The sequence below is a fragment of the Sciurus carolinensis genome, chromosome 2, assembly GCF_902686445.1.
Source record: "Sciurus carolinensis chromosome 2, mSciCar1.2, whole genome shotgun sequence".
Classification (NCBI taxonomy): Eukaryota; Metazoa; Chordata; class Mammalia; order Rodentia; family Sciuridae; genus Sciurus; species Sciurus carolinensis.
In genome coordinates this window covers 125,772,870-125,796,350 of record NC_062214.1, presented here as the reverse complement: position 1 = coordinate 125,796,350, position 23,481 = coordinate 125,772,870, and the positions used below count along the sequence as shown (strand labels likewise).

At 41.4% G+C, this 23,481-nt stretch overlaps 1 protein-coding gene across 2 annotated transcripts in view; it reads left to right on the top strand.

The window, feature by feature from the left end:
* Acin1 (apoptotic chromatin condensation inducer 1) overlaps positions 1-23,481 on the top strand; it is a 37,516-nt gene that overhangs the window by 7,801 nt on the left and 6,234 nt on the right. The window contains exons 5-10 of one of the 2 annotated variants that reach the window (XM_047538668.1): positions 4,511-4,599; positions 5,325-6,599; positions 7,740-7,955; positions 10,107-10,222; positions 18,835-18,976; positions 22,427-22,469. In XM_047538668.1, coding sequence (XP_047394624.1) covers positions 4,511-4,599; positions 5,325-6,599; positions 7,740-7,955; positions 10,107-10,222; positions 18,835-18,976; positions 22,427-22,469 — 1,881 coding nt within the window. Of the gene's footprint in view, positions 1-4,510; positions 4,600-5,324; positions 6,600-7,739; positions 7,956-10,106; positions 10,223-16,967; positions 17,096-18,834; positions 18,977-22,426; positions 22,470-23,481 lie in introns of those variants that run through there. The other variant, XM_047538669.1, reaches the window with a different exon arrangement.

Below are 23,481 nucleotides of genomic sequence, written 5' to 3'. Positions count from 1 at the left end.
ATTACATAAAACTTTAAATGCCAAACCAATAAATATGAGCTTTTTTTTTTTTTTTTTTTTTTTTAAGTTTTATTTTTTTGGTACTGAGGATTGAACCCAGAGGTGTTTAACCACTGAGCCACATTCCTAACCTTTTTTTGTATTTATTTAGAGACAGGGTCTCACTGAGTTGGCTTAGGGCCTAGCTAAGTTGCTAAGGCTGCCTTTGAACCCATGATCCTCCTGTCTCTGCCTCCTAAGCTGTTGGGATTACAGGCATGCGCCACCATGCCCAGCAATATGAGCATTTTTTATTTTAAAGGTAATGAGGGAATTGTTTAAAATTATAAATATCCTATTTATAATATCCAGGAAAGGACCACAATTTGATAAGAACCTCTCTTTAAAAATAAAAGAGGGGCTGGGGCTATAACTCAGTTGGTAGAGTGCTTGCCTTGCAAGCACAAAGCCCTGGGTTCAATCCCCAGCACTGCAAAGATAGATTTTCTCAATTCTAAATGTAATTTGAAATGAAAATGAGAAATAGATACTGAAATAAAAAAATTTCAAAAGCAAAGATTTAGAGTGAGGCTAGCCATTCTCTTCCCTCTTTTATATCATTATTAGGACTCTGCCAGTGACTCTAATTGATGGAGGCAAAAAAAAATCCAGAAGTAAAAGAAAAGGAAAGAGAGAAATGAAAAATGAATTAGAAAGCATGAATGTAACCCAACTAGGTAGCATGTACCTGTAATCCCCAGCTGCTCAGGAGGCTGAGGCAGGAGGATTGCAAGACAGCCTTAGCAACTTGGCAAAGTCATAAGTAATTTAGCAAAACCTTGTCTCAAAAAATACATATAAAAATGACTGTGGATGAGGCTCAGTGGTTAAGAGCCCTTGTGTTCAGTCTCTGGTACCAAAGAAAGAAAATATGAATGTAGTAAATTGTAGAGTACAACTAACAGTTGTATTATCTTTGGTGTACTTTGAAGCCACATACTGCTACCTCTGAGTGTGGTTGGGATATCATTAAAGATATGGTACAAAACTTAATATCATTAAAGATGTGGTACAAAATTGTCAAATTGCTAAATGGAATGGTAATGTGGAGTTCTAACAGTGTTTAGTTGGATTAGTGTTAATTCCTGGTGTTTACACAGTTATCAGATTCTTTCCAATGTAGAATGGCAGTGTGCAGTTGGCCAATAAACTGTTCCAATAGCAACTTATTTGTTGTCTTTGGATGCTTTTTTTCTTGTCAGCACTAAGGATCAATCCCAGGGAACCCAGAGTATCGTGCATGCTGGGCAAGCACTTTACCCCTGAGCTACCTGAGCTATGTCTAGCCCTGGTTCACCTTTTTTTTTGGTGGTTATGGGTATTGAACCCAGGGGTGCTCTACCACTGAGCTTACATCCCCAGCCCTTTTTATTTTGAGACAGGGTCTTGCTGAGCTGCCCAGTCTGGCCTTGAGTTTGCAGTACTTTACTTTCTGAGTCACCGAGATTATGGGCACGTATGCAGTGTCTAACTCCTGGTTCACTCTTTAATAAGAATATTTTGATTAGGGTTTCTAGGAATATATTTTGCTAGTCACTAATGGTACCTGAGTTTTTTTGTTGTTGTTGGTTTTGGGTTTTTTAGTAGCATGTTTAAGTAAGAATTCCTGTGCCCTACTCCCTGAATCACAGGGAATGTGAGTCCTTGGATTCTATGTTTTTAAAAGTTCCCAAGTGGTTTTGGTATATAATTCAATTTATGGGGCTAGAGTTGTGGCTCAGGGGTAGAGCACTTGCCTAGCATGCGTGAGGCACTGGGTTCAATTCTCATCACCGCATACATAAATAAAGTAAATATCCATTGACAATTAAAAAATTATTTTAAAAAATTCAACTTATGAATGACTAACTGAAGGAATAGTTCTTCAGTATTACATTTTGTTAAGGATCGTTGTCTTGTTTGCGTGTTGCAGCAATATCCCAAACAAGAAGTTTATCATATCCTACATGACTTTCCTTTTGACTTCTTTTATCTCCACCACTTTCCTTAGATTTTTAAGGTATTGAGGAGTCATTGTCCACCTGCCATAATCAGAAGTCATCTAGATTCCCTTCCATTCATCCCTGCATGTACAAAAATTCTTAATTTTTCTTAGTTATCTTTTTTTCAGAAGAAGTGCAATCTAGGAAAATGCAAAAATATTTTAAAATATATATTCAGAATAATTTTTTTTCAGAATACTGATTTTTTAAAAAATATTTCTAGTTGTAGATGGACACAATACCTTCATTTTATTTACTTATTTTTATGTGGTGCTGAGAATCAAACCCAGTGTCTCACATGTGCTAGGCGAGCACTTTACCACTAAGCCACAACTCCAGCCCCAGAATACTGATTCTTTTTTTTTTTTTTTTTTCTTTCTTTCTTTCTTTCTTTTGGCAGGAGGCATACCAGGGATTGAACTCAGGGGTACTTGACCACTGAGCCACATCCACAGCCCTATTTTATTTTTTAGGGACAGGGTCTCACTGAGTTGCTTAGCACCTCACTTTTGCTGCGGCTGGCTTTGAACTCCTGATCTTCCTGCCTCAGCCTCCTGAACTGTTGGGATCACAGGCATGCGCCACTGCGCCTGGCCACAATACTGATTCTTTAACAAAAGTATAGACGTGGTATTCTTAGCCAGCTCTTTTATTATTAGAATTTGTAGCATTTCTGAGGAGTTAGAAATTCCTCATCTCTTGTTTATGTTTTCTATTGTTAATAACTTCTTATTTCATATGTGAGGGGCCCCTCCAGTTTTCACCTTTTTTTTTTTTTTTTTTTTTGGCAAAACAGTGATGACCAAAACTTTCTGATCAGCTCTGCTTGTTTCCATAAATCTCTTTGATGACCTATTTAAATGCTTCCAAAGGAGTAAAAATCCAGAATCACTGCAGTTTTGCAGTATCAAAAATAGCATCATAGCTGGGTGTGGTGGTGCACACCTGTAATCTGAGCAATTTGGGAGGCTGAGGCAGGAGGATTCAAGTTGAAAGTCAGCATGGGCAATTTAGCAAGGTTCTGTCTTAAAATAAAAATTATAATAAAGACTGAATACAGTGGTGCACATCTGTAAGCCCAGCTATTTGGGAGACTGAAGCAGGAGCATTGCAAGTTTGTGGCCCACCTCAGCAATTTAGCAAGACACTGTCACAAAAAAATAAGAAATTGGGAGTATAGTTCAGTGGTGAGAGTCTGAAGTATCATAAGTATCATAATCATAGAATCTGCACATAAAATCATAACTTGAGATCCTGTTAATCAGGTGATCATGGAATAAAGTTTTACAAAATAGTCTTCTAATCATTTATTTCTTGTTTGCTTTTGTTTGGTCATTGCAGTAGCAGAGCCTAATTAATTTTAGAGAATTGGGATATAGAAATTAAGTGAGAAGATCTGGAATTAGAGCTTATACTATCTGCTTTATGTACACTAGTTTAAATGCTATTAACATAGAACATGATTTTGTGGATCATTTAAACCTTTTGTGCTATGCTAAAACTAAACCAAATCTAGTCAATTAAATCTGAAATATAGTTACCTTTACGCTTTTTGTTTGTTATTCTTGTGATACTAGGGTTCCAACCCAGGTCTTTGCACATTCTAGAGAAGTGTTTTACCACTAAACTAGTATCAAGGTCTTCTCTCTTTTATCACTGAACTGTACCCCCAGTAGTCCTGCATAATATTTTAATACTGGTAGTAAACTTCAAAATTATCTAGTTCAACCCTATTTTCTTAATGAAATTAAATTCACATTACTTAAGTGATTTGTTTACAGTTGTCTTCCTTCATAGAGTATTAGTGAAACGTGCAGTTTAAATGGAATCATCATTCAGAATGGCCTAGATTGTTGATTTTCAAGCTTTCTTTTAACAGCTCTTTTTCTCCCATAAAAAAATCTCTCTCCTTGAGCTCCAACATATAATATATACTTGAAAGAACTCAATTCTGAAGACCTGTCCAGTTAGCTTCAAGTAATTTCTAGGAACTGTGGGCCCTGGAAACCATTCATCTAATTGTTTTTTTTCTCGAGTTTATCATTGTACAAAATGACTGGTATATTTAATCATAAAATTTTGGTAAAAACTAGCAAATAGTAGCAATAAGTACTTTTGAAAAATGGGCATATAACAGAGTGAAGTCTTGAACTTTGATGAAGAATAACAGAACACTTTATAGAAATAAGTGCTTTGTATATTCCTGCTAGACAATTTGAAGTCCTTGAAAGTTTCTTTAATTTTATCATTTATGATACGTAATTCATGTACTATATGTGAGTTGTTGAATATATTCTAGACATGCACAGCAGGAATAATCACTAAGACCCTGACTCTCAGGGCTCTATATAGTCTTTTTTTAAACGTGGAAACGAAAGATTGATTAAAGATACATATCAGACAGCTCATATGCGGTCGGTTGGATTTTAGAAAGCCCTGAATGAGTGTTCATGACATTAAATCTGACTTGATTTTATTTCATTTGATAGGAAAAAGCTCCTCTGTTTCTGAAGAGAAAGGTGAATCTGATGATGAGAAACCAAGGAAAGGAGAAAGACGATCATCTAGGGTCAGACAGGTAATCAAATACTTTGTAAGCATTCAGTCACTTCTTTGAGCAATGCTTTGAAATATCTCCCTATCCTCCTTTTCCTCCTTAAACTGTTTAGAGTTAGTAGCTTTACAGGTTTTTATGTAGTCATCTTCTTACTTCTGTCACTTTTTTATGCTATTTTGGGTTTTTGTGTGTTTGTTTAGGTTTGATCTAGTCTTTAGATTTCAAAGCAAATATGTAGATACATAAAAATAAATATGAAAGGTTGGTCTGTATTCTTAAAGCACATTATTAGACAAGATGTGGCATGATTAATTTTTTTGTTAAAACATTAAAACTGAACAATGTGAAGTGAGCAGAGTACAAAGATGTATGTGTAGTATAAGTAAGACCATGCAAAGAAAAGTCAGGGAAAAGGAGTGAAAAGAAACACAGCAAAATGATAAAAATAATCATTATGTGACAGTGGGTTAGTTTTCCTCCTTCTTTCTAGATGTTCTGTTCATATTTATTTTAAAAACTTGAAGCTGAAAAATGAACCAAAAGTAGCTTCGTTATTCCTTTTGGTTATTGTTATTCATTTCCCATAAGGAACCTACATTAGTCATGATTATCTACTGCCATACCTGTTTCTGGGTTGCTGAAATTGTATATCATTGAATTTCTTCCTGGGAATATTTTGTGAGACGCTTTTTCTCTGTTGATTGTGAGCAAATATATTTGGAACTGTTGTATATCTTTTCTTTCAGGCAAGAGCAGCTAAATCCTCTGAGTGTAGTCAGGCTGCTGAGGAGGAAGAGAATCAAGAAACACCTTCTAGAAACCTGAGGGTCAGAGCGGATCGAAATTTGAAAACAGAAGAGGAAGAAGAGGAGGAGGAGGATGAAGAAGATGAAGAGGAGGAGGAGGAAGAAGAGGAGGGACAAAAATCTAGGGAGGCACCAGTTCTGAAACAGTTTCAGGATGAAGAGGGGGATGTGATGCCCAGAGCAAAACCAGAGGAGGTGACTGATGAGAGACCCAAAACTCTAAGAGCTCAGGAACAGGAGGGGCTAGAGAGAGGAGGGCGAGTTACACGATCCCAGGAAGAAGCTAGAAGTCGTCATCTCACCAGACAGCAACAAGAGAAAGAGATGCAATCAGTTTCCCCTCTTGAGGAGAAAGGTGAAGAAATAAAATTTTCACAAGGCTTGGAGGAAAAATCACAGTCTCCTTCCCCTCCTCTACTGACTGAAGATCTAGAGAAGGCCCCTCTTGTGCTACCACCAGAGCAAACTGCCAGCGAGGAGGAGACCCCCCCACCTTTACTTACCAAGGAAGCATCTTCTCCACCACCTCATACACAACTCCAGAGTGAGGAAGAAATAGAGCCCATGGAAGGCCCAGCACCCCCTGTCCTCATTCAGTTATCTCCTAATACAAATGCCGAAACCAGAGAGCTTTTAATATCTCGGCATACTGTGCAGTTGACAGGTGGCCTGTCTCCTTTGTCAAGTTCTGCAGACACCAAAGCAGAATCTCCAACAGAGAAAGTGCCAGAAGAGAGGGTTCTGCCTCTAGTTCAGAAAAGCACACTGGCTGAATATTCAACCCAGAAGGGTCTTGAAACTGAACCAGAAAAATCTGCTCAGCCAGTCCCTTTAAAAATGGAGGAATTAACATCACCCAAAGGCATCACTGAGGAATCTCTAAAACAACCATCTTTGGAACAGAAGGAAGGCAGAAGGGCTTCACATACTCTTTTCCCAAGCCACAGATTGAAACAGTCAGCTGACTCATCTTCTAGCCGATCCTCTTCCTCTTCTTCCTCCAGTTCTAGATCTAGATCTCGTTCTCCTGATAGCTCTGGCTCTCAGTCTCTCTCACCTCCGAGATCCAAGCAGAGAGATGTATCCCAGGCACGAGTTCACGCCAACCCTCATGGTAGACTCAAGACAGGCTCCAGGTCAACATCAGAGTCTAGGTCACGTTCCCGATCTCGTTCCCGTTCTCGTTCCCATTCAGCATCAAGCAGCAGCAGAAAAGTGAGTATGAGAGATTCCTGCTTGTGTTGATGTCTGTGAGCCAGCATTTTTCAGCCCCAGAAGAACCTGTTATAATTTCTAACAAAAATATGAAAAAACTACATTTAAGGGGCTGGGGAGATAGCTCAGTCAGTAGAGTGCTTGCCCTGTAAGCATAAGGCCCTGGGTTGAATCCCCAGCACCTTAAAAAAAAAAAGCTACATTTAGTCTCCAGTTCACTGATCATTTCCCCTCATTCCGGAGTGTGATTTCAACTCATTGACTCCTAACTGGAGTCTTTTTCATTCTGAGTCCATTTGATTCCAAAGAAAATTACTCATATGCTCTACTGGACATAAACTTCTTGAGAGTGTAGATATGCCTTAATGTGGGTACCCCGGTACCCAGCACCTACTTGAAACCTAGTAAATTTGTTGATAAGTAGTCAGGGAGATCAGTAACTCAGGAATAATAAGTACAAAGACTTATTCAGCCATGAGAAGAAGGAAATTATGTTGTTTTCAGGAAAAATGGGTGGAACTGGAGACCATAATTTTGAGTGAAATAAGTGAGAGAGGAAAATATTATCATGTGTTTTTTCTCATGTGGAAGCTAGAGAAGAAAAATAGGGGGGAATAAAAGGATGTGAATAAAGTAGAAGGGAGACCATTAGGGTAGAGGAAGGGAAGCAGAAGGGGTATAGAGGGTAGGAAGTGAAATTGGTCAAATCACGTTTTTACATATATGTGAATGTGCTACAACCCACCATTCTGTATAAATATGTATCAATGAAAAAAAAAAAAAAAAGTCAGGTATGGTGGCACATGCCTGTAATCCCAGCAGCTCAGGAGGCTGAGGCAGGAGGATCAAAAGTACAAAGCCAGCCTCAGCAACTTAGTGAGGCCCTAAGTAACTTAGTGAGACCTTGTCTCTAAATAAAATATTAAAAAGGGCTGAGGAGGTGACTCAGTGGTTTAAGTGCCCCTGGGTTCAATCCCTAGGTACCAAAAAAAAAAAAAAAGATAGATCTAGAGTATGCATTGGGTTAGCATAACTTGAAAAACTCAATGATCTACTGAATATTTACCATCCATCTATACACACACGCACACAGTGTACCCTTTAAAGTAATTTTCTATGTGTTTAATTTCATTTCTTCAGTCTCTGAGCCCTGGAGCCTCCAGGGACAGCAACACCAGCTACATTGAAACCAAAGACCCCTCTTCTGGTCAGGAGATTGCAGCTCCACCAGTGCCACAGCTGCAGGTCCTTGAGCCAAAGGAGAGAACTTCCACCTCCTCATCCATCCAAGTGAGGCATCTGAGCCAGCCTGAACCAGCCGAAAAGATTATGACGCAGAGGTTACAGCCTGAGCGGGTAGGCTATTGTGATACCTCCCTAGAGGGAGATGGAGGATTAGGCATAGTTTTCCTTTTTGTCTTAACTCTAAAATTGAGAAGTCAGTCTGGACAAAGCGTAAGGGAAATGTAGAGGGTAGGGGACATCTGTTAATCCTACTTAACTCATTTCCACTCCCTGGTTTATGAATGTTCTCCATGAGACTGAGCAGCAGTGTTCTCATCTTCAGGGCTCTCAGCATCAGTTCTTGCTCAGAACTTCTCCTTTTATCTGCCCAAAAGGAAGACTTTTATCAGTTCTCCCAAAAAGAGTTGTAGGGGTTGGGATATATCCCCAACCAACTCAGTGGTAGAGTATGTGGTTAGCATGCATAAGACATGCAATCTTATGTCAATCCCCAGTGCACCCCCCCACCTCCCCCCCCAAAAAAAACCTAATGAAATGATTGCTGGCTGGCTTAAAAAATAAGGTCTTAAAAGTATCTGTCTTTAAGCCATATTATAGTCAACATGCTAAGATGAAATAATGAAGATATAGAGGACTTTGTGGTAAGGCTGCTACTGTATATATCCTGCCCTTACTTTCTTTTTTTAAATATTTCTAACAAAATTTGTTATAATATTGTGCAATATAATTCTGTTAAATACTCAGTTTACTTCCAAAATTTTGTTTCCTACTCCCATACAAGATTATGCGTGTTACTCTGTTAGAGGGTAGAAAAAGAGCACTGGGATGGGTGTGGTGACCCATGCTTGTAGTTCCAGCTGCTCAGGAGGCTGAGGCAGAAGGATTGCAAGTTCAAAGCCAACCTCAGCTACTAAGTGAGATCCTGTCTCAAATTAAAAAAAAAAAATTAAAGGAAAGTGTCTCAGTGGTTAAGCACCTCTTAGTTCAATCCCTAGTGCCAAAAAAAAAGAGCTTTGGAACAGATTTCATATTTCTTGAATGTCCACACTATTCCACCCTTCATCTTTTTACATAGAACAAAGATTAGTTGTATTGTCTAACTATGATAGTAGTTATTAATATGTAGCATTACAAATGGTGTCATCAGATGCACAAATAGAAATCATCCTCTTAAGTATTCAGGTGGTTTTTCTTCCATGTATTAATAACTTACTGGGATAATTTTTTGTTAAATGTCTGAGAACTCAAGAATGAAAAACAGATTTAAACCATCAAAATGAAAACAGTTTTTGAATGCAGATAACAATAAGCATGTAACTGGGTTGTACATTTTTCTCCATCAGATATTGACAACTTCCCTCTAGTTGTTCAATTAGCTTCTTAAATGGTGTAATTGAATGGTCCTCTTCCCATTCCTTTTTATAAAAGTATGTGGTGTTCTAGTGATTCACACGTTCACAAAGTGGTTGCTGTAAGACTTCAGATAAGAGCTTCCTGAGTTTTATCAAAATCTATGAAATCGGGCTGGGGAGATAGCTCAGCTGGTAGAGTGCTTGCCTCGTAAGCACAAGGCCCTGAGTTCGATCCCCAGTACCGCAAAAAAAAAAAAAAAAAAATCTATGAAATCATAAAAAGTGTGGCTGACTTGCAGATGTCTTATTAAACTGCCATCAAAGCTGCTTGGATTCTCATTGGGTATTAAATGGCAACGTGGGCAGAACGTGGGTCTTCTTTCTGATCTGTGATGAGTAATACAGTGATCCAACAAACTGTCTTCATTCGGTTCCCTTTGACAAAAATGGATAAAACACACCTTGTTGCTGTCTCCCCAAGTTCTTTTAGTGGTCCATACTTACCAGTATCCTCTGACAAGTAATTACATTGGCCCTCATTTCACTGAGGCAAATCAGGGTGTCACACTCAGTGTAGTTCCAGTACTCTGATTTCATTATTTTGGCTACATTAGTTGCTGGAAGTCCTTCTGAAGAAAGATATGTTCAGCAATATGAACAGGTCCACTTGTTCTTTAGACTGGTAACAATACAGGAATGGCAGAATCTGAAAGCCCTTAAGAATTACCCTCAACAGAGTTTCATTTAAGCAAAATTAGGTACATTCTGTGACACAGAGTTGTGATATCCAGAGTTCACTGGAGATGTGGCTTTTCTTCATCCTGCCATTTTTCCAGCTCCAGATCAAAAAAAAAATGAACCAACTGGATTTAAATCCTTTGTTATGTTTGTTTTTGCTGTCTCCTGACAGGTGAGCCCAAAGAAGTGTGAAGCTGAAGAGGCAGAGCCACCAGCTGCCACACAGCCTCAAGCCCCAGAGACTCAGACCTCTTATCTGCCAGAATCAGAAAGGATTCATCCCACTGTGTAAGTGACAAACCTCGACTGGGGTATAATAAGGAACTACAAATGTGGGACCAATCTTTGCTGTGTAGGTTTCTTTAAGCAGTCAGTTTACTTTTAAAACATGAAGGCAGCAGGGTGGGAGTGTAGCTCAGTGGTAGAGTGCTTGCCTAGCATGTATGAGGGTTTGGGTTCCATCCCCAGCACCACAAAAAAATAAAGTTAAAATAATTGAAGGCAGAGTTTTATCTGGACAAAGACTAGATTTCAGATTTTTTAAAGATAGTCTGAAAAGTGGTGGTCATTTCATAAGGAAAACATACCTGGGGTCATCCAGCCAAGAGAGTCAACTCCTTTATCAAGCAAACAACTGAAGCTTCTACCTCCACTCAAGATATATAAGGGAGTCAACTCAGGGAATCTTAACTCAGTCTTTAACTCATATTTATCAACTACACCTGTGGCCACACAGTTTTTGTTAACAAAGGATATTGAGAGTGTATAAAGAATGACACAGCAGGATGCTATTTTTCCCTGATTACTATCTGTCATTTTATTAAGCACAGTTAATCCTAGTTCACTCTTTCAGCATATAGCACAACAGTGTATGAAGTCCCTATGAAATCAGATACTGATTCCTGGGCCCCAAAGGCTCTTTGATTTATCTTATAATTATATCAGGTTAAATTTGTAATTGAGTAGATACATCATTCATTATTCTGAACTTGAAATTATAAATTAAGAAGTCATTGAACTGACTGCAGTGGTACACCTCTGTAATCCCAGTTGCTCAGGAGGCTGAGGCAGGAGGAGTGCAAGTTCAAAGCCAGCCTCAGCAAAAGCGAGGTACAAGCAACTCAGTGAGACCCTGTCTCTCAGTAAAATACAAAATAGGGCTAGGAATGTTGCTTAGTGGTTGAATGCCCCTGAGTTAAATCCCCAGCATTCCCCCACCAAAAAAGTCATTGAAGCAACAAATAAAATATTAAAAAAAAAAAAAAAAAAAGTCACTGAAGCCAGACATGGCACATGTCTGTAATTCCAGAGACTCAGGAGACTAAGGCAGGAGGATCACAAGTTTTAGGCCAGCCTCAGCAACTAAGCAAAGCCCTAAGTAATTTAGTGAGACACTTAGTAAGACCCTGTCTCAAACTAAAAAATATAAAAGGACCAGGGATGTAGCTCAGTGTAAAGCGCTCCTGGGTTCATTCCCCAGTACCCAAAAAAAGAAAAGTCATTGAGTCAGAATTCCTGGTTTCAAAGTTTCATGGGAAATGAAAAAATAAGCAGCATTTTGGAAATGAGATGTTTAGCTTTTAGACCTCAGGAATTCTGAACTGCTCTGGAGAATGTCTTGTGCAGACTGTTAACCTCAAGTTGTTCCAACTTTTTTTTATATCATTTTAATATTATTACTATCAGTATTTTTTTTCCTTTGTGTTGTAGTCTGATAATTGATACTCTTACAAGAACTTCAGACTGTCTTTTGACTTTGAATTTTGGAGGTTAGTGAGCAGGGAACATGATTTATTATCTCATTTCTTTGTGATTTTAGTGATTGTTTTGTATTCCTTAACATAGATTTTGCCTTGCTACTGTCCATTCTCATATTCTTGCTACTTCTGCCATCTTGTGGCCATTACATTTTTTAGTTTGGTTTTACTTCTTTGAAAAGTTTTGTTTTCCTTTTTGAGATGGGTATATTATCCTTTGGAAAAGGGTTTTTCTTCTAGGACCATAAAAAGAAAACTCAGCGATACCGGAAGACGTTTAGGGTTCCTCAGCTATATCATCAATGAGGAAATGGGGTGACATCTTTCCTTCCATATAATTCATGCAGATAAAATATCTGCCTTCCCCTTCCTCCCTATCCCATGAAGGTACAGCATGCCCTTTGTACACAAAGCTGGCAGTTTCAAAGTGGATATTGACAAACTACTACTAATTTGGCCTAAGGAACTGCTTCCTACGCACCTCAAAAAACAAGTAATTTTCTTATAACTCCTTGCTAGTATTAAAGTTCTGTGTCTATAAGATCCTAGCAGTAGAAAAGCATTTTATGTTGTTTTGAAGCTCCTTTATTTCTCAACTTTTCCTGCTCAAGTCCAAGGCAAATGAAACTTGGAGGCATATACAGAGTTTTTCTTCCCAGGTAAAGGTGGCTTTGACCTTCACTCTCTGAGATAATCTAGTTACATTGATTCTGAGAAGGTGTTAGGGAAGTGACACCCATCAGCAAATATTGAGATTGTCCATTGTTACCTAGGCAAGCTTCATTTGGGCATCCTGTAGCCTAGAAATGCAGTCTGTACTTGGAGTACCTAGTCCACATCCCTTTTACCTGCTTTCCTTCTTACCAGCATGCCAGATGGTCCGTTCAGTAGCCTAACTAAGAAACATACATACAGGCCTAAATCCTTAGGCTTTTAACATTGAATTTGGTGAATGAATATTTGAAAAGTTTGCCTGCATTTTACCTGACTCACATCATTCCTCCTAGTCTTTCACACCTCCACAGTACTAGTGTTCAGCCTAGGAGCCCTCTAGAGCCCTGGCCAACTTTAAAAGTGGGATCAACAGTACCAAATGGAAGAAACCATTTGTGGCTTAACCTTGATTTTCTTATCTCAATGAGAAGTGATGTGATTTTTAAAAACAACAGTAAAGTGTTAAAGAAAAAATAAGACTATCTTTAGGATTTCTCACTGAAAAGAGATTGACTGACTTATTTGCTGTACTTGGTTAAACCTGTTCTGATTCTGATTGTGCCTGAGGAATTCTAGATTTATAATGTAAGGTATCTTTTTCATTACTTGGAGCAGGGATTTGTGAGCCCTCAATCCTATTTCAATAGATCCCTGTTCCAAGATCTAATCTGCCTCCTATGGCTTTAACAAAAATTTCCTCATACAGCAGAAATTATAGTACTTTTTTTTTTTTTTTTTTTTTAACATTATAAAACAATAGGAGGGTCCCAGTGAGGCAGGAGGATATTGAATTCAAGGTCAGCTTTGGCAACTAAGTGAAACTCTGTCTTAAAATAAAAAAAAGATTGGGAACATAGCTTAGTGGTAGAACATTTGGCCTAGTATGCATGAGGCTTTGGGTTCAATTGCCAATACCACAAAACAAACCGACAATAAAGGGCAAAGGGGAAAAAGAAAGGAAAAATGATATAAGTGTATAGGTAGGCTCCTGTATCATTTAGTAGTAGTTAATTCAAACCTGATTTTTTTTCTAAACATTTTGTGTACACAAACCTAGCAGGCATTAGCAACCTAAGGCTCTTGATACTATGCATATTTGTCTTTTTGCCTTTGTAGGAGGAAAGGAGTGTTTCTTTAAACCAATAGGACAATGTAATTGCTACTTCCCAGGGGACCTATGATGCCTCTCCCAAGTGATGCATAATTTTTAAAAAAGCATAATTTATTGTTATAAGTATTATGAGTTTGCTTATTGAGAAATTTTATCCAAGGTCATACCTTCCAAAATCATACTGTTCTTAGTTAACTTGGAACTAGTAAGTTCCTGAGGGTATCAAGTCCCAGTATTTCTTACTAAATTTCCATATCAGGTTATAAACTTCTCATGAATTTTCTGTATTAGCTAAAATTCAAACATATATGCCTGTAGGAATTTCTTTTTCCATTAATTTCTCTGAATTTCATTCACATAGAACTATAAAATGTTATTAACTTCCAAGTAGTTCCATCCTTTTCTTCTGGGCTACAAATGCTTTCTGTCTGTTTAATTATGGATAGCTGTTCCCCATACCGTTTCACAGATTTTTAAAAGTTTCAGGAATATTTGCAAGAACTTAAATAATAGAGGGGAAAAAGGGAGGTGCCTTTTGTTTAAAAAGTATGGAACAGTTTCAGGGATTCTTTATTATCTTCTGAAAACAAGGTCTTGGGAATTCTCAGATCCCACAAAATCAACCAGATAAATAGATCTCCTATGTCTTAAGAGAGCCAAGGAGAAAATTGTAAAATTCATATTCTAGAAAAAAGGCAATAAAAGTCCCAATAACAAAAAGTTCTTCCTCCAAGTAAGCTACTTCTGGAAAGGTAGGTTAGCAGCTGAATGTGTTTTAGGACAATGAATATACAGGGAACATGTAAGGATGTTTGAAGGTAACATTTTCTGTGGGTTAATAGTCTCAAGATTTTTTTTTAAGGAGGTTTTAGGTCAGTAGCATTTAATAATATCTACTTGGTGCCCACTATGTCATCCTAATTCAGAAATATTTACAGAACATTTCTTTGTGGGCGAGGAGCCATGGGATGGAGTCCCTACCTTGAGAAACTGCATGGTGGAGGTGAGGGGCAAGTAAACTAGTTGTCCTTATAGAGAATAATAAGGCATTGCTGAAAATCTTTCATGCTAATCACTGAATGATTTGGCTTCAGAGAAAGAGGGAACTACTCAGTCAAAAAATGCTTCAGAAGGGGCATCAAATGAGATAATAGTGTACCGGTGTTTTAATGCACTGCCTCACCTTGGGGTGTCATCCACGCCAGACTTTTTAAGAGCTAACATTTATTACACTGTTCCATGAAACAGGTATTGTTAACCGCACCTTACAAAGAAGCATACACGGAGAGGATCAGAAACTGTTTACTATCAGTTTTTTTTTTTTTAATATTTTTTTTAGTTTTTAATGGACTTTTATTTTATTTATATGCAATGCTGAGGGTTGAACCCAGTGCCTCACACATGCTAGGCAAGTGCTCTAGCACTGAGTCACAATCCCAGCCCTACTATCACAGTTTGAAAGAAGGTGGTGCCAGGGCCTAGATTGGGTCCTAACCAGTTGAATCCAGAGTTCTCACACTTATATTCTAAGCAAACAAGGACCATATGTAAATGAGAACACTTTTTACTTATTTTTTCCCCACTACTGGAGATTGAACCCAGGGGTACTCTGCTACTGAGCTACCTCCCCCCTTTTTTTTTCTTCTCGGTGCTGGGGATTGAACCCAGGGCCTCATGCTTGAAAGGTAAGCACTCTACCAACTGAGCTATATTCCCAGCCCCTACCAGCCCTTTTTATCTTGAGACAGAGTCTTACTAAATTACTTAGCCTGGCCTTGAACTTGGTATCCTCCAGCCTCAGCTTGAGGAGTAAGCTGGGATTACAGGCATGTACCACTGCACCTGACTGAAAGGGAACTTTTTTGGGGGGTACCGGGGATTGAACTCGGGGGCACTCATCCACTGAGTCACATCCCCAGCCCTATTTTGTATTTTATTTAGAGACAGGGTCTCACTGAGTTGCTTAGGGCCTCTCTCTGTTGCTGAGGCTGGTTTTGAACTCTTGATCCTCCTGTCACAGCTTCCCGAGCTGCTGGGATTAAAGGCATGGGCCACTGAGCCTGGCTGAAAGGGACCTTTTAAAGTAATAAATAAACATGACTAGGACTGAGGATGTAGCATGCACAAGGCTGTGGATTCTATCCTTGGCACCAAAAAAGAAAAAAATTCTTAAATGTACAGTTAGCATGTAAGTTCAGGATTTTAAGCAGCAGAAAGAAATTTCACCCCTGGCTAAAAGCTCTTTTGTCAAAAATGCTCAATGATAGAGGACAAGCATACACAAGGACCTGGGTTCATTCCCCAGCACCACAAAAACAAACAAAACCTGAGCTTTTTTAGTTAAGTTCACAGAACCTCATCCTGGTATTAAATCTCTGCTACCATTAAGATACAAACTGAGCACCTTTGCAATCAACAAAATAAGCATTTTGAGTATCTGCTAAGTGCTTTTTGAATCTTTAGGGTCTGTTTTCCACTTAACATTTGGTTTGGTGAAGATGCCCACAATTAGTATTTTTTGTTTTGTTTCTGATCACTTTCTGTCCAGCTGATATCCCCTTCCCCTGTCCCAGGTAGCATCTCTCTCACTTGCAGTGTCTAGTCTACTCCAGAAGCCTTCAAGCTTCAGCTGTGCAGGGTCCCAGTGCCCCGGTTATCCTTTTTCCTTACTGGCTCCAGGGAACCCTGGGGCAGAGTGACCTTATTAAAGACTCTGTGAAACAAAGTTGTCTGTCATCTCTTCAGAGACACCCACCCTCCCTTCTACTGGTGTTTTGAAAAGGAACTCTCCCTGCTTATCCCCTGTTCTCTACCATTCTGGGAAACAGACTGGATGGAATAGTAACACGTGGTCCTTGCCTGGGGTGAGCAGCCAGCTACTGTAGTGATTGGATAGTGACAATTCTCATCCCACCTCCCCACCTTAAGCATATGACTAGCTGATCCAGTTTCAGTGTTCCATGATTGCTTCCTCTGTTGAGGGCAGTGGGCCCATAAAAATAATGCTTGTGCCCCTCCATTTGTAGAAGGAATGGAGGCTTTGATTATCTTTAATCATTTTTCAACTGTGCCTTTATCTTCTTTAATCATTTTTTCACTCCCAACTCTGCTGTTTCCCTTTCTTCTATTCTCTGGAGTCTTCCAATCAGGCAGCTGTAACTTTATGTCCTCTTCACCCGGCCCCCTCCCTTGCCCCCTGGGAAGAGTAGGGAAAGCACACCTCCCCCTATGCTCCAGGCCCTGTGGGGCTAGGCCTCTGTAGCTGTTGTAATCTGAGAAAAGAAGGAAAAAGGCCAGGCCTCTTGAGCCAGCAGTCGGCTCCCTGTGGCCTGCCAGTGGATAAGAACCTTGCTCACTCAGCTCCCTCCCTCTTTTCTTTCCCCTCCCCTGCTGCAGCAGGGCCCTCCCCCATCCGCACACACGGGCTGCTGGGTAAGTGGCAAGATGGCTCCCCTGCATGTCTCCGGCTGATCGCTGCCGCTCCGCCAATACAATAGAGCCAGCCACTACCAGCAGCCTGGCCCTCTTCCTCCTCCTCCTCCTCCAGAGAGACCAATCCAGCCGAACTCGGGGTTTGCCGTGAGGACTTAACGCTTATCTCTTAAAAGCCAGATCTATTTTAGCCTCCCCACACCACCACCACCACCTCCCCTTCCATTTACCATTTTTTGGATCCCCAGTTGCTGCATCTCGATTTTCTCTCTCAGGATCGGGTGGCTGGGGAGGAGGTGGTGGGATCTTGGAACAAGGAAGGTGGTTTTTTGGTGTTTTTTTGTTTTTTTTTAGGATTTTTTGTTTGGTTTTTGTTATTTCTTCCATTCCAGAAAGGGATAAACAGCACTTCCAGGGGGAGGAAAAAAATCATGTTATCAGAAAGCAAAGAAGGGTGAGAGCTTCTCATTTCCATGTATCCCTTTTCCCTACCTTTCTAGCTCACCTCATCTTTCTTCTCTTCCTCATGGTTTTCGTTCCATCTTTCATTTTGGTTTATTTTCAGTCATTCTGCTTTCCCCCTTTGTCCTTCCTGCCTGATTTGTAATTGGCCCCACTTGCCCTTACTGTGTGAGAAATAGGTCTTTTTTTTTTTTTTTTAATATATATAAGCCTTTTTTCTAGATTAAGTAGTTGAATTGTGTGTTTCTGTGGGGGCCTGTTAACTGGGGGCACAGGCCCGACTTCCCCTCCCCCTGACCTGTGCATCCCTCTCTGACTCCCCTAGGGAGGCTATACTGACCTCTGAGTGTCAAGCAGCCTGTTGGGAATGTTGAATTTTCTGGTGGTGGTTATCGGCCTGGGGACGCTTGGGCTCCTGATTGTATCAATTTGATTTTTTGTTTGTTTGTTTTTGGCTTGGTATTTGGGTACTAGAAGGAGAGAAATTAAAGATAGACGTTAAAGACAAAAAACAAAGATGGAAAGATAGTTATCTGAAGTGAAGCTCAGGAATTCTTTGCCTGAAGTGGGTGCTAACTTGTATGATTAAGAGTGGGGGAGTGGGTTCAGTGTTGGGGGGGTGAGCTACAGACTGTGGGGGAGGGTGTGTCCTGACTGGGAGGCCTGCTCTCTTTATCTCTTGGAAGTTGGGATGAGGGAATGGGAGAAACTGGGTGGAAGTCAAATGAATGTAAGAATGGCTCCTACACCTCTGAGCAGGTAAAAGTGGCCTGATTCTTCTCTGAGCTTTCATACTCTTCAGCAGTTTTAGTGTTTCTTTTGAATGAGAGAAGGTCCTTGTTGAAGCTCAAACTCTCACCCAGCCCTACCATTTTCACTGTTCTGATGTCTCCAGATCCTGTGGGTCAGCAGGCCTTTACTTATTAAGCAGTTAATTAAAAACAAGGGTAGGATCATTTGCCACAGCCATGGCCATTCTTCTCATGTTTTTAAGGAATCAGGCTCCCCTTGATTTCTCATGCAAGGTAAAGGTACCTGTGATTGGGGGATATGGAGGCCACAGGGTTGTGGGCAAATCACATTCACTTAAGAGAGACTGTTTTCAGCCAGGAGAGTCTTTTCTTCCAAGTAATATACTGTGGGTGAGTTATTACCTAAGAAGAGTTGGAGTCTTAGCTCCACAGCAGTAGCCCATGTGGATAGTGGGTGGGTACAGTAGCTATAATCAATGCTTTTCCCCCAAGGAAAAGAGTTTCCCACTTCTCCTTTGGTGGCACGGTTTCTAGTCTGATCTGAAAAGTGGACATCCCAGTCCTACCCAAGTGATTAGGCATGGGGTTTTATTACCCAAAGTCTGACATCTTGCTCTCTCTTCCCCTTGGTTCTTTCCTGCTGTTCCCTCCCAACCTCCCCCATCCTGTCAGTGAGGAGAAGGAGGAAGTGACCATGGACACAAGTGAAAACAGACCTGAAAATGAGGTTCCAGAGCCTCCAATGCCTATTGCAGACCAAATCAGCAATGATGACCGCCCAGAGGGCAGTGCTGAAGATGAGGAGAAGAAAGAGGTAAATATCCAAGCCACCTATTGGGGTGGGTGGGCTGAAGTGAACCTCGGGGAAAGAGTAGCCCATTCTGGTGAACCCTCTTATAAAATGGGATAATTTAAAGAGGGGATAAGGCAAGGCCTTGGATCAAGATAGGGCCAAGGGAGAATTCGCTGGTTTAGCAAGGGAGACCCCTTGTGATGGGGACAGGGTTTATTCATCCTTTCCCTGTGGGGGAAGTAGTGTAGTCCAGACTCCTGGAAGTTTGTAGCTAACTGGAAAGTCCATTAATGATCCTTTTTTTAAGACCCAGGTTCAGCTTTTCCTGCTATTTCCCAAGCTCTTCCAGATAACTCCTTGAGCTTTCCCTCCTTTTTAAAAGCCTGGTGGAGGTCAACGCCATCTAGTGGGCTTCAGTGGTTCTCACCAGACCAGCCATGCTGAGGAATTTTTATTCCTCATCTGCCCCCCAGTGGTGTCATTACTGACATGTAGTTCCTTAGAAGCTAGTACTTGGACTGATCCTGAAGGCCCCTTCTCCATATATATAAACCCTTGACCCCCCTTTTTGGCATATATACATATATTATCTGGTGTCCTGCATTCAATTCAGGGGACTCTCCCCATCAGAGCCAGCGAAATCTTCTTGGCTCTTACAGTAATATAATTAGCTGGGTTTGGGAGTGGGATAACAGGGTGGGAGGGATTGTTGTGTGTGTAGCCTTTCTCTGGTGTGTGTTGCGGGGGCGGGGGCCGGTGAAAGTGATTTGATGTGCAGAATATTATTTATTACAAGGTCCTTCTTCCCCGTAAAACTTTGTCCAAGTACCTCATGTACGGTAATCCGCCCGTAAAATATAACCCTGCCCAACTGGCCAATCGCTGATGCCGCCTCTTCCTCTGGACCCACCCGCTGCTACTGAGCTGCCCAATCAGAGCCAAGTCTGCTATCCAGGTGTCTTGGCCAGAGGGGGGCATGTATGTGGGCTCCTGTGATGGGCCCCCTTTTGCCTCCCTGTCTTGCTTACATCAGGGGGCCAAGAAGAGCACTGTTTCTGGAGAGACTTGTATTGAGAAAAAGCATTTGGAAAGGGGTGGACTTGCATCATCTCCCTACTTGGGACACCCCAAGAAGAGCTTGTGCCAGTGCTGGGGCGCCTGCCCACATGCCCTTGCCCTATCGAGGATTGTGGGTTGCCTTGTTTGCTGCAGACTGTTGGGATCCCCATCTAGGGCACCAAGACAACCTAAAGAGTCATGCTGTAAAACACTGATTGGGGCCCTCGGCTTAAGCTGTGACGACTAGGAACCCTGCAGAGAAGTCTAGGGTTTGTGCCCCAGGGATTTAATGCTGATGACAGCCCAGCCCATGTATCACCACTTGCTCATCAGATGGACTTTCCTTTGGTCCCTGTTGTCCATGGTGAAGGGCAGCATGTTGATTGCTCCAACTTCTCCTCCATCCCTGGAGGCAGGGGCTCATTCATCCACCTGACTGGAACCACTGTCTCAGCTGGAGTCCCTGAGGAGATGCTGCCCTCAACTCAGAAGAAAAGTATTCTGACCTTGCTGCTGAATGTGTGCCAGGTCCTGGGGATATTCACCTACTACCCCAGGCTACCTTCATCAGAGGCTCCATGATCCCACTCGATGAGAGGATCCCCTCCCCAGTTACAGGCAGAGGAGAAAGGGACTCTGGAGTCATCACCTGGATTCCAAGTATTGGGTAGTGGTATTGCTGCCGCTCGCCACTGGTGGACATAGGGTCCTGTTTGCCTCTCATGATAAAAGGCAAGGACCATTTCTGCTACTCACAGGCCATCTCATCAGGGACTGCAAGATGATGCCCCTACTGGGCCAGGACTGATGTCTCTGCCCCTTTTCCCCCTCTACCCCTCGCTGCGCCTGGCCACCGCCAGTGAACTGTCTTGACATCATGGAAACTGGGCAGCGTCCCCCCACACGTTTCCCTCCCGCCCCCCCTGCGCCCCTGGGAGGACTCTGGCAGTGCCGTGCTGACTACCACGCCGTGCGCCCACCTTTTTTGCCAACCCAACCCCCCACCAATTGCACAGCGCCTAGCAGGGAGGGCTCATTCTGATTGGACCGGCGGTTGACTAGATACAGTACACAGTGAGGTGCGATTGGCTGAACTGAAGATCCCAGGTGTGAGATGGTACCTGGAACATTTGTCATATTCCTAGTTTATTTTCTTCTTTATTTTCTTCTTCTTCTCCTTTTTTTTAATCTTCTTTATTTGATTTTTTTTCTTTATCCTTATTTTTCTGATTTCTTTGTTGGATTTATTTATTTATTTGGTTCATGTTCTTCCTATTTTAATTAAGACCTTTTTTTCTCACTAACTTACCCATCGAGAGCGGCCCAGCTAGGGGTCAGGCTGGCCCTTAACAGAGACCAAGGAGACTTGGTTAGACGACACAAACGGGGCTGGGGGTGGATGGGGGAAAGGGATTTCATCAAGTGAGTTCTGACCTACCCTTTAGAAGGGTGGTAGGGTGGTCTTAGTTTTTCCAGAAATAAGCACCTAAATCTAAAAGTGCTCTGTTGCCCTTTTCTCTCTCTCTCTCTCTCTCTCTCTCTCTCTGTCTCTTTCTCCCCCTCTCTCTTTTAGCTCTGTCCATAGTCTTTGTTCCACTGAGTGTTTTGGGGGAGAAACATGCCCAAAACTATCTTCTGGTCCTTGATAGAGCCCCTAAGACTTGAGCCCTACTTGGAGAGGAAACAGGCTCCTCTAGAATATAGACAGTGGTTGGAAAGAATGACAACGTACTGTCCTTCATACCAACTTCCCTTTTACTAGAGACACCTATAAATTCTTTGTACTTAATTCAGGAGCCTCATCTCCAGTGAGTCCCATGTGGCCCCTTTCCACTGTGTGGTGGGGGCCTAGACAGTCTTGAAAGCCTGCTGTCAAACATTCCAAAGCCTGATGTTGTTAGTGAATGTCAGACTGGCCTTTGAGAAAAGGAGGACTGCCCTGCTGAAGTTAACATCCCAAAGTTGGTTTTCCTTGTTTCCATGGGTTAGCAAGGAAGTTCCTGGGAGGAGTAGATGACCCATTTATGAGCACAGTTTGTTGGGCTTAGTATCCTCAACCTGTAGAGATAGTGGAAGAGGGCATACCCAAAATCTGTAAAGGGCTGGGAGGCTGCTGAATTCCTCTTCCAGCTTATTTCTGGTAAAGCTAATACATAGGTTTGGTATGGAATAGATGTCTTCTCCCTGCTGATGTTTGGTTTTATTTTTTTCTCTAACTTGCATTGATTCTGCTTCGTTTTTGCCGTTTGCCGCTTCTGTTTTGGTCTCTGTCCCTGTCTCTGTGTCTCTATCTTTCTCTGTCTCTTTCTGTGTGTCTTTGGAGCTTGTGCTAAGACTGCCCCATTTAACCTCCTTCCCCCTCTCTGTGGGGTGTCTCTCTTTCTCTTTCTCCCCCTTATCTTCTCTATACAGAGTTCGCTGCCCAAATCATTCAAGAGGAAGATCTCCGTTGTCTGTAAGTCTAGCCCTGAATCCCTGATAAAAACCAGGAATACCATAAAATCAGTATTCATAGAGAAATGGAGTCCCATTCTCTCTCAGTGGAATTCTTAGTCATCCCTTCCGTCTCTGCCCCCTTCGCCCAGGAAATCTGCACCTTCCTGACATACTTTGGGTTACATTTTGGAATTCAAAATTTTAGATAGTCCCTGTCATGTTTCTCCAGTTACATTTTAATGAGATAGACTGTGTCTCAGATCATTTCTCACCTAGTTTTAGAGGCCTGTTTTTGTTTTTGAAATGAGGTGTGCCATGTTGCTCCAGTGTGGCCTCAAACTCACAGGCCTCCTGCCTCAATCTTCCAAGTAGCTGGAATTATAGGCACCTGACATTATTTATGCCTAGCTCTTAGAACTAGGAGTGTGTAGTGACTGCTATATAATGCTTATCAGTTTATACTTTGTTCTTAACAGTTTCCCAGTGGGGAACTCTAGATTACAAAAGTATAATAGAGTTGGGCATGATGGAACACACCTGTAATACTAGCTTCTCAGGAGGCTGAGGCAGAAGGATGGCAGGTTTGAGGCTAGCATGATTAATTTAGCAAAACCCTATCTTTAAAAAAGCAGGGAATGTAGCCCTATAGTAGAGTACCCCTGGGTTCAATCCTCAGTAAACCCCCTCCTCAAAAAAATGGTATAGTAGACGTTTATAATTTAGAGATCACACTGATTTTAAATTCTGCTTAGATTTTAACATGACATGGTCATATGCCCCCCCGCCCCCCTGCTGCTGCTGTACTAGGGATTGAATCCAGGGGAACTTTACCACTACCACTGAGCTACATTCCCAACTGCTTTGTTTTTTATTTTGAGACAAGGTCTCTTTAGGTTGCCAAGGCTAGTCTTAATCCTGCGATCCTCTTGCCTCAGCCTTCTGAGTAACTGGGATTACTGGTGTGCACCACCATGCCCCAAATCTTGTTCCTTATGCATTCCCATGTCCATTCTTTCTCCCCTGCCACTTCA